Here is an 11,542-nt window from a genome sequence, read left to right as displayed (position 1 = left end):
TTTGTTGTGTTTATGATGAAAATATAGCCACAGCTCTGACAGATTTGGTTTTTGTCTGTACATTTCTTTGTGTACTCTGAAAAGTTCATCACTTCTCACACTGGCCGGTTCCTTTACCAACCAGTGCATATTTCACGTGAATAAATGTTGATATTGACATGGCAGCCTGCAGCAAAAAAGGAAAGAAAAAAAGAAGAAAGCACAAATATTTAAAGGTCCCATATATTCTAAAGGTAGACGTCCATGTGCTGTCTGATTATAAAGCAGGTCTAGGTTCTATATTAATACTGTGAAAGTATCAAAGTGCTCAGTCCACACAGAAATGCACACAGCCTGTATTCAGAAACTGAGCCTTAAAACCAGCCATCAGGACTTCTGTAAATTTGTGATGTCACAACAAAGCAGTCACTGCTCTCAGTCATGCCCAAAGCCCTTCCATCATGAACTCCCCATCCAGCCTTTCAGGATTTGGTTTCTCTGTGTGCTAAAATCATCAGCCAATCAGAAGGGAGGCTAAGTGCATTTTTGGTAATTAAATCTATATTCTTGTGGACATCAAAATTTCAAATAAAACAGAAAAAGTGAAAAATATGTGACCTTTTAAAAATAAAAGAAGAAATATTTTAATATGAATTTATACTTTGCTGTGAAATCCGTAAATCTGTCTTGACAGTTCTGCACAGTGTGAGTTGATGATGAACCTCCTGCACAGTGACATCCATCAAATGCTATTTGAACTAGATATTTTTAATTTAACAGCTTCAGGATACAAGATATATCAAACATCTGTTATGTATTTCTTTTTGTTTCTTTTTTAACTTAACTGTGTTGCTCAAGGCTTTAAACTCACCGACTGTCAGCACATCACAGGCTCTTAACCTTTAGTACAACAAGGCCAGTGTGCACAATCTGATGATGACACCCTCACCTCAGATTATGCTGCTGTCAACACATTCCCAGGTTGTTGCCACTCATCTTCTAGACTCATATTCAGAAAGGTGATTGTGTTGATAACAGAGTGCCGTTGTACTAAACTACGCATCATCGTTTTTTGGTGAGCGGCAGAGGAAGTGGCAGAGGGCGGGGTCAAAACCGTTATCACCCTATCATATCTCTGACAACTACCTGTCAAAATCAGGTCGCAGGAAGAGATGCGAGGAGATCCAGCGATGCTGACATAGCCCAATTTATCTCTCGCTTTTTTTCTTCTCTCTTTCTTTCCGTCTTATTTTGTATTGTTAATTTTCACTGCAATCTAGCATATGCTTAATAGGAATGATGATGATAGCAAAGGATAAAAAAAGAAAAACAGGAGGAGAAAAGGAGAGGCGGTGGTGGTGCAGGTGGCGGTGTTGAGGGAGGGTGTGTTTGAGTTGAAGAGGGAGGGAGGGAGGGAGGGGGGGAGGGAGGGGTGGGGGGGGGAGGGGGGTATCTCAGGACTATGGTGTTTCTAAAGAAACTGAAAAGCTTATGAACTGTCAGCGTTCTGTCAGCGAGGAAAATAGCGCGGCCCGTGAACCTGTTTGATGTGTTTGACTTTGTGTAGCGTTCGCACATTTGAGCAAGGGAAACGAGGGACAATGAGAGACAGACAGAGGAGAAAGGAAGAAAAAAAAAAAAGAAACGTGTTGTGTTGTGATGTGTGGAGGGGCGGTTTGAAGTGGCACTCAACACACCTTCAATTTGTCTCTCCCTCCTTGTGCTGTCTCTGTGTGCGCTCCAGATGTTGGGGAGGACTTGGGAAAGGCAGCGGGGAGCATTCAGCCGCCTCTGTCCCAGCATCGCGAGCGGAGCATGGGCTCATCCTCCAAGGATTGCCCCTACTGTGGCAAGTCCTTCCGCACCTCTCATCATCTCAAAGTTCATCTGCGGATACATACAGGTCAGTAAACGTCCAAGGATATCACCCCCCCACACACACACCCCCCACCCCCCCCAGCCAAGTCCAGGCTCAGAGTGCATTTCTCCAGCAATTAAACATTTATTGTACTTCATGCAAAATTTACTTTACTACTTGTACTGACATTCCTTCTGGGGTTAGACTGACATATTGGTTTATGAATATTGGCCTAATCAGATATTGGAGTCAAAATCTGCCACTGATATGATGGATATGATGCAGATTGATTGATCGCATATTAATATTGTAATTGATGAATACTGCATTAGTTGTCCTGGGAAACCTTTAAACAGGATTTATTTTAATGCAAGAGTAAGAAAGAAACAAAGAATCAAGTGCACAAATGGTTATGGTTTTCCAAATCACACGTCCTGATCAATAGTCCATGAGATGTAATCATAGTGATATTTTCTGTGCATTCTTATCAGATTTAGATTTTCATGCATTTTCTTCAAATTGACATAAAGACAACTAAATCAAACTATTCATAAGAAGGAACACACGTTTCCCAACAGTGTCCCTCACTGAGGTTTAAGGCCATTGTTAGTCTGTTTTTTTCATACTCATCATTTCATTGAGCTCTAATTAACACAACAAGGGTTCAGTGTCCTCCGATGACATCACTCAGAGGGCAATTTCACACTCGCTAACTCTGAATAACTTTCAAGCCAAAACAAAGCTGGCCTGTCCACAGTTTAGGGATACGCGTGAGATGATGTGCCTAATAGATTTAGTTTTATTTTTCAGTCACGCGTCCAAACCCTCTGAGCTGTGTACTCTCTGGCCCATACATCTCACCAGCCCAGGCTCAGGCAGTTCTGTGATGAACCTGCATGTTGGTCGTTGCTTGGAGGTTAAGGCAGCAGTCAGAGTAATGATGTGGACTGTGGACAGTAGCCAGGGTTCTAACCCTCTGCAAGGTACAAACGCCCCACTGACTATCCAGGTTAAAGTCACCATTAGACAACACAGAGGACAACTTTACAAGGACACCTGATTCTAGCTGGTGGGCCTCATAAGGTGATTCCTCACCTCTAAGTTTTTCCCGCAGAGAGTCATTGTTTCCAAACTAGAAAGAGTGAATTGTGATATTAAGACGCTTTGCTGTCAAAGAAGTGAAGAACAGTTACTAATGCTAATGCTTTTCAAATCCTTCCTTTTGCCAATATCTATTACACTATGGTTAAATGAGTTATTTACTGTTGCTACATAGCTAACATTAGCATTAACAGCTGTTTATTTACCAGTCTAGAAGAAACATTGCAAGTTCAGCAACAAACTACATTCCTTTACTCGCCAAAAGCTGTCTCCAGCAGTGGAAGCTGAAGTTAGCATGCTAACCAGCTAGCTCCAGACCAGTCAGCCCTTCTTGTCACTTTCCGATATCGAGTCACTGTCGTGTTCATGCTGCTCTAGCACTGCTCAGAGGACATATTATAACTTCTTGTATTGTAAACATGATGACTGAAGCTCTCTGCAAGACTCGTAAGTAAACAGCTGTTAATGCTAACGCTGGCTATGTAGCGATAGCAAAACTTACACATAGCTCATATAAGGTTAAAGGGGCTATTTGTAACTTGCCAGGAGTGGGTGGTGGTCATTGTTGCACAAGAGCTTCGGCCATCGTTGCATTTACAAGACAAGATGCTATAATACGCCCTCTTGGCAGCGCTACATCTTCAGGGCAGATTGGAGGTTACAATGAGTTGCCATCTGCAGGCCGCGGCTAGCTGTTTAGTGTGCTAATTTTAGCAGAAGAAAAAGATGTGATAGAGACAAAAGTTAAGATTGGCTTTCCACCGCTGAAGAGTAAAGGAATAAAGTGATGCTGAACTCACAACTTTTCTTCTAGACTGGTCAGTAAACAGCTGTTAATGCTAATGTTAGCTATGTAGCAATAGCTCCTATAAAGTTGAGTAAAGATCATGGTTAGAAGACACACTGCTTCTTGTAGGGTAGTAACCACCATTTGTCCAGTAAAAGCCTCCTTGAACAAGGAATTAACATAATACCTACAGATTACCTGGATCACCTGGACAGGAGTGCAGCTTAATACCTGTAACTTAGATGTAAATGCTTTAACAAAGGGGTAGTGAGTAATGTTAAGGTCTGTTAAGGAAAAGAGGCATAAAAGTATGCTTTCCTGACAATATAATAGAATTTTGTCAATGGACCCAACACAGTCATGAGAACACTAATAAAAAAAAACATGACTTACAGAAATTTCCTCTTCTGTCAAACATTTACCCCTCAATTCCTCAAGATGTTCTTGAAAAGCTTGAGTTTGACCGTCCTGACCTTTTTGTTAGTTTCTACACTTCACTATGAAATAATCCTTGGGTGCCAGCAGGGACGCCGAGGCTAAAACTCTCACAACTGGAAATGGAAATCCCTCACAGCTGAGAAGAATCAAAGCTTGCTTTTCTTTTTATTCTCCTTCTCTGTCTCCTTTGCTTCTTTTTTTTTTTCTTCTTCCTTTTCCATGCACTTAAAAGGCAGAATGAGAGACCACCAGCACTGTAACCCCCTTTTGCTCTCCTTAATAAGACACACATACTGTACCTCAGATCTGGAAAGGAATTAGAGGAAATGCTTTATATTGTAGCATGCTACATCTGGTGTATACTCAAATAATTAAGATCCTTATGTTAAATAGTACAACCAGGTCACAGCCAGGCTGCGATAGAGACGGTGGTGGTTTTCGGGAAGCATCTGTTATCTGGTGGTGAGAGAGCTGAGTTATGTCTGCTTTGAGTAGTACAGTAAGGATACCCATGAGGGCCATATTTTATCATGGAGAAAGCAGAGACCTCAGCCCGGGCCTGGCGTTAATTCATTTGGCAAAACACACACAGACAAGTAGGTCCATCTAATTTCATCCACACAGTATATTCTACATTTATCCATTCATATCTCAAAAATACAATGGAATAAAAAAGGAGCCCTCTGCATCCAGGAGCAAGAACGAGAAAGGTTAGAAAGGATGTTGTCTTTTGGAAAGGAATGTATCTTTGGATGTGAGCCTATCTAAGCACAGGTTTAGCATAGACCTCTACGCACGGAGAGAAAAACAGCTTGATGCATCCCCAATATGTGGCCTTTAAATCATTCCTATAACCTAATCATAGCAGCTCCACTGTGACATCCTGATTACATCCACGAGATGACTTTTACAGCAGCTAAAGATCCTCTCTGTGCTCTGGTGACAATGCAGAGAAATTCACAGATGACAGCCGAGCTCCCCTTCATCCTAATGCAATGTGAGTGACACAATGGAATTGCCTAGCAAGCCGGTCGAGGCAGCATTGTGCAACGCAACGCAGAGATTAATGAGCGACTAACACCAGCTTGAAAGGAATGAAGTGAATTTAAATTTCTCCAAAAGTTAAAGAGCTAATGTTACAGTATTAATTTCCTCTTGAACAGTGAGTGGGAAAATATCCATTAGCAAAATTAACCACAGTTTTCTAGGTAGCTAACATTGTGCTGCTGTGGCGCTACAGTGTGGGGCCACAGCTAATGAACACACTGCAGAGGGTGATATTTCATTATACAAATTAATGCTCACATTTTAATGGGAAAGTCACATAATGAATCTAGGCTTCAGTGACAGCAATTAGAGGCCCAGATTGTCCCCTTCTGGACAAGGCACTATTTAGCAGTAAGCAGCTGTGTGTAAAAAATAAAAAGGTCCTCGCTCTTGACAATAGCCACACATAACTTCAGGCAGGGCTGCATAACCAATAAGAGTCCCTGCTCACCTTTAAACGATGAGAGGGTGAGACAAAGAGAGGGGGGAAGAGAAAGAGGAGAGCCAGGACTTGCCCATGTCACTTAACCTTAACCTAACCTTGTAATCAGGATGAATCAAGAGGGACCTGTGATCTCCCACTCCATCCCTCTCACTCCTTTGCCTCCTCCTTCCTCCCTTCACTCCTAATTCTTTCAGTATCTATTCCTAATATATTTCTTTTTTTTCTTACTGCTTCCTTTTTTTTCTTCCTCCATTTCCAATCTCTAACATACATTATCTTCAATACAATGGCACAAATTTAATATATTTGCCACCTGGTGCATATTTCTATAGAGGCTCCATTGTCCAAAAGCGATTATAAGCACATCAATGAGATGCTGTTGCATTGGGTGATATAACATTTTGACTCAGTCCCACATTACACTACCCTGGTGCTGGAAATGCACACTAAAGCACCAAAATGTGTATTAATCCATTGCTAAAAATAGTCCCAAATACATGAACTATTTACTGCTGTTGGAGTGACATGTGCCCAAAACTACAGCTACTTTTGGAGCTAACTTTTTTTCAAGGAACTGTATATTTTAGTTTATTGAGCATAAGAAAAATAGTCAGGCATGTCAGCATTATCCTTAAATGCATCATATTTGCCATTGGGTACACTATGCATCTATATGTTGTCAAACTGTTAACCATGACAGTATTAAGGCATGTCCCAATCCACTAGTAGCCACTAACTTAAGCAGATATTCTTAAAACAGCTTCTATCCATTATTAAGTCTGTCAAACATCCCACTTGTTTTTTTTTTCATCCTTCTGGCAAAAGGAAATTCATCCTCCAGTGTGCCATATCTATCTAAGCCACTTTAATTGCCCCTCTGTACAGGTTTCGGGGGGTATTTCTCTTTACTTGTATCTATGGTGCTGTCACACTTTATACACACAGCCAGAGGAAATAAGTACATGCAACATGAAGTGCAGACACACTGTGGAGGGAGCAGATCCCAGTACAGCAATCAGGAGAATGATAATTTATAGCCACAAAGGTGTCATGTAGATGTTTATGAGCTCCAATTTTTAAAGTCAAAGCTAAGACAGCTATAGTGGTGCATCTATCAGTCACCTTTGTCAAGAGTAAAATGTCCAAAGTGCAACAAAAAAGTGAAGAAGGACAAGAGCAAAAAATAAATAAAAAAGGAAAGTTTATCAATCTATTTTTAACTCCCAAACAGCAATTTCCTGGTTTTGTGGTGGCAGTGATCTGTCATGTGGCTGGGAGGTTGTGCTGTTTGCGCTGATATCAATTAAAAGTGGATTAACGGGTACATAATGACCTTTAGCAGTAAATTGTGTGTAATGTTGCAAGGCAGGATACAGTATATTCCCCAGATGTCACACCAGGCCCCTGACGTATGATGGAGCAGATGTCTTAGCCAGTCCAAATGGCCCTGTAAGACACAAACACACACACATACATACACACAGGCTCAGGCCCGACACACATGCATAAACATGTGTTCGCACACATTCCACATGGTGCAGACGCACGCACGCACACACACACACACACACACACACACACACGTACGTAAACAGAAGTAGATGCAGCGATTCACTTGTCGTCTGTCTGACTCACTCCAGATATATTTAAATTCTTAATTTTAATAGAAAATCGGAACAAACCGATCGCTCTCTGAGGGCACGTGTGTTTATTTTCAGTTTACCTTCCTCTGTAAACATCAAAGGGGAGTGTCAAACGTACAATCTGTGATTTTCATTCTCATTTCAGATATCTATATGCCACATTAATCTTTATTTTCCTCTCATGAACATTAACAACCTTTTATAAGGAAAGAAAAAAAAAACAGGAGGAGGAAAAAAAGGAAAAGATCAGATCAGTCTAATTTCTGTCTAATTTGGCTCCTAGAATATCATTTTGTCCAGTTAGAGGAATTGAGAATGATCATTTGCATCAGGGACGTTTCCTTATTAAATCAGCACTGAGCCTCTGTTCGGCAGCTCACAGGAGAAGCACTTATTGGGTTAAAAGCTCATCTCGTATGGTTTATTTTAAATATACTCTATGTTTTATAGCCACTCTAGTGTAAGAGAAAAGATATCAAATCACTGTCTTTCTATCTATAGTCAGGGCTATCTGTCTCTCTGCATGCTCCTTCTTTTTTTTTTTTTTTGTCTCCCTCATTCTTTGTCCCTCCTCTCCTCAGCATTTCCACCTTCAATTTTCTTTTGTATACCCTCCTTTTCTTTCCTCGCCTGTATCAATATTGTATTGAGTTGGTGTTTGTGGCCCTTTATTTGAGAACTCTGCAGTAGGTCCGCAGATCGCAGAGTCTTTTTCTGGAATGGTGCCCTCTAAATAATGATAAATTACTTGAGCAGTATGCCATTTGCTAATTATATCCATGATTTACTACACAGCCCGACTTAAATCATTCAAGCCAGCCTTGCGTAACAATGCATTTTTTTCCTTTTATAAAATGGTTTCCATGTGTATAATCTAAACATTTTAAGACCCTATACTGTATATATATATATATATATATATATATATATATAGAAATGTGCATACACACAAAACACCACTACCATTCCTTTTTTATTTCTTTTTCCTCTCTCTGTTCTGTTACTGTTATCCCTCTAACAGAAATTCCACTCTGGGAACTTTTTATGTGTATACATTAAAAAAATAAATAAATTAATTAAAAAAAAAAATCAAGCTTAGCATTTTTCGCCTCTCTGTTCATTGTTTAATGAATCCAAAGCTGGCTCAGACTCCAAGCCTATTATAATTGCTAGCAGGATGTGTTCTATTTCAACATAAGTATCATTGCAATGGAAGATCCACTTCTGGCAGAATAATGCTGGTGTTATACCATTATCAAGAATATTCATGAATATGTGTGAGCACCATAAATAAATATATGTAAATGTTACACAACAGATTCACCCCTCTTTTACCGTAATATAAATCACTTTGATCTGTGTATCCTGTGGTGAATCATATTGTTCTTTATCATAAGGCTTCACTGCAACTGCAAGCATGTGGTTCACATATGTTGCCTGCACATTTCTTCTTTTTTTTTTTTTTCTTTTTTTTTTTAAATACTCATCAACTTATTTTTGCATTGTAGTGTATCATCCATATTTGTGTTGCAGCGTGTGGCAGTGGTTGGGGAGATCTTGTGCCGTGGCTGATTTATGCTTCTCAAGATAAACTGCAAATAGGGAATATCTGAGAAATTGCATTCTCATCGTCAGGGCCTGACAGCAAACAAGGCCACAACAGAGGCAGGATGACCCCATACACACACACACACACACACACACACACACACCAACAACCACAGAAACACACAAACAGAAACCTCCGCCCCCGTCCTTGCTCGTGTGCGTGCAGATAGCATCGAGACAGTTTTGTTGTCAGTTGAAAAAATATTATCTCTTATAGTGGACTGAAAGCGCCATATGGTGAAATGTTTTTTATTGTGCTGATGTGAGTGATGGCTCACTCGGTGATGGCTGGCTTGCTGGATCAAGCCGGATCGACCCATATTCAGATGCCTACACACCCACACCCACATCCCAATACACATGCAGTGAGACACACACACACACACACACACACAGACATCAAGGGGTGCAGAACTGATGACTGTGGAAGAGAAAAGACATGGGATCTTGTTCATTATCATTTTGTTTTTTGCAGTTTATTTCATTCTTTGCTTTATTTATTTTTTCTTCTTAAATTGCTATTTGACATTTTTTTTGACATTATTCCCTCGTCATTTTTTGAGGAGTTAGAAATCACATGTGTTTGGATGCCAACTGAAAGTGAGGCAGTTGCAAAAATATCCTCTTTTTTACAGTACTTAATGAAATGCATATCTTTTTTGTGAGCTCAACTCATTTGACCTAATTTTCTTGTTCAGGGAGGTTACATGACCCTAGGGTCCACATTCCCTGCTCCAATAAATAGATTTTGATATCCAGTCAATCTAATAATCAGGTTAATTATTCACTGTTTTCCCTGCCTTTCCCTTTTCTGTTTCTCTGTCTCTTTCTTGACCTCTCAGGAGAGAAACCCTACCGGTGCCCTCATTGTGACTATGCCGGCACCCAGTCTGCCAGTTTGAAGTACCACCTGGAGCGCCACCACCGCGAGCGTCAAAATGGCTCCACCACCTCAGGCCCATCCTCTGGCCACACCGCTTCCTCTGACCACAAAGAGGATCATGGGAAGACAGCCGGTGGCGGCGGTATCTTTGCCCGACCAGATGTCCTCCGTAATGTTTTCAAGGGAATGCCTCCCAACCTGGACTTCAGGGCAGGTCCACTGCTGCCGCATCAGTGGGCGTCGGCCGGCATCATGTCTCCGCATGACCGAGATCGTGAGCGCGGAGACCGCCGTTTTGACTCCGCCTCCTCAGCCGAGAACATGAAGACAGCCGATGGCCCTTCCTCCCATGTCCCAACCGCGACAGAAGGTCCCGCTAGCTTCTCCGACCTAAGCAGGGCTTACCAAAGCATGATGGGAAACGGAGTCCACTTTCAAGGTTCTCTTCAGGCCTTCATGGACAACTTCGTCCTCAGCTCCATGAAGAAAGACATGAAGGACAACCAGAGTCCAGTCCAGCTCCAGGCCCAGCTCTACCACGACAACGGTGAGCCCAAAGCCAAGCGGGTCATCTCGGTTGACCAGGACAGAGAGGAGAAGGCTGAAGCCAAACCCAACTCAGAGCCTGGCAAACCTGGGTCCCAGTACGAACCACTTGACCTGTCTGTGTCGGTCCGGCCTGAGTCTGCATCCGGATCTCTTCCCGGCTCCTCCGTCACTATCCACGATAACGTGGCGTGGCACGGCTGCCTCTTCTGCTCCTTCTCCACCTCCTCATTGGAGCTCATGGCTCTGCACCTCCAGGCCAACCACCTGGGTAAGGCCCAGCTGCAGCGGTCTGATACAGGCAAGGAGCTGCATGGAGAGACCTCTCCGACCACCTCCACCATCCACTCCTCCAACACCAAGACCTCCGGTGTGGCCCTTGACAAAGATGGAGACAGGGATGGAGAGAAAGGCCAGGGAGGCTGGAACAACCACATGGACCAGCCCTACAATCCCTTCCAGAGTGACTTCTACAGACGGTTTGGTGGCTTGTATGATGGATCACCGAGGGCCAACCAGGGCCTTCAGGGGTATATCGCCCCAGCAGAGCAGGGTCTTGACCTACCTAGCCAGGCCTTTGGAGGAGGAGCTTCAGCCGGGGAAGACCAGATTGGTGAAAGGGGCTCCCGTGGTGATGCTGAAGAGGACCAGGCAGGATCAGATGACGAGGTTGTAAAGGCTGGGGTGCACAGCGCCAATGAGACCCCCTCAACCACCCCCAAGAGACAGCAGCAACAGAATCACTCTGACGAAGAGGAAGAGGAGGGAGGAGTGGCTGAAGAGGAGGAGGACAGAGATGAGGATGGGCAAATGGACATGGAGAGAGAGGAAGACGGAAGTCCAGCTCCAGACCACCTCCAGAACCACCCCAAACACCTCCAAGATGACTCCTCCTTGCCCCCAAGGAGCAGCGCCGGTTTGGTAGCATCTTCTTCCACCATGGCACCACTGTCTCTGGTTCCCCAAGCCCAGAACCAAGCTCTGCCGCTGGAGAAGCAGTGGCAGCAGGGCCTGGGCCTCCTGTCTCCTGGAGGTCCTCCAGGACTGTTGAAGGCCGAGCAGCAGACCCACCTAGAGCAGCAGATGAACATGCTGTCTGTCCTCAGAGCCTACAGCAACGACAACATCCCTGCATTCAACGGCCTGGGAGGCGGCACAGGAGGAGCACCCACGGGGGGCATGAAGAGGCCAGATGCACCTGGTAAGT

At 43.1% G+C, this 11,542-nt stretch overlaps 1 protein-coding gene across 1 annotated transcript in view; it reads left to right on the top strand.

Annotated features, from left to right (window-relative positions):
• znf536 (zinc finger protein 536) overlaps positions 1 to 11,542 on the top strand; it is a 118,409-nt gene that overhangs the window by 39,034 nt on the left and 67,833 nt on the right. The window contains exons 2-3 of the mRNA XM_022742019.1: positions 1,724 to 1,882; positions 9,749 to 11,540. Coding sequence (XP_022597740.1) covers positions 1,724 to 1,882; positions 9,749 to 11,540 — 1,951 coding nt within the window. The remainder of the gene's footprint in view (positions 1 to 1,723; positions 1,883 to 9,748; positions 11,541 to 11,542) is intronic.

The sequence above is a fragment of the Seriola dumerili genome, unplaced genomic scaffold, assembly GCF_002260705.1.
Source record: "Seriola dumerili isolate Sdu_G_001 unplaced genomic scaffold, Sdu_1.0 BDQW01000003.1, whole genome shotgun sequence".
Lineage (NCBI taxonomy): Eukaryota > Metazoa > Chordata > Actinopteri > Carangiformes > Carangidae > Seriola > Seriola dumerili.
Note: the sequence above shows the minus strand (reverse complement) of the source record. Positions and strands in the feature narration are given on the sequence as shown.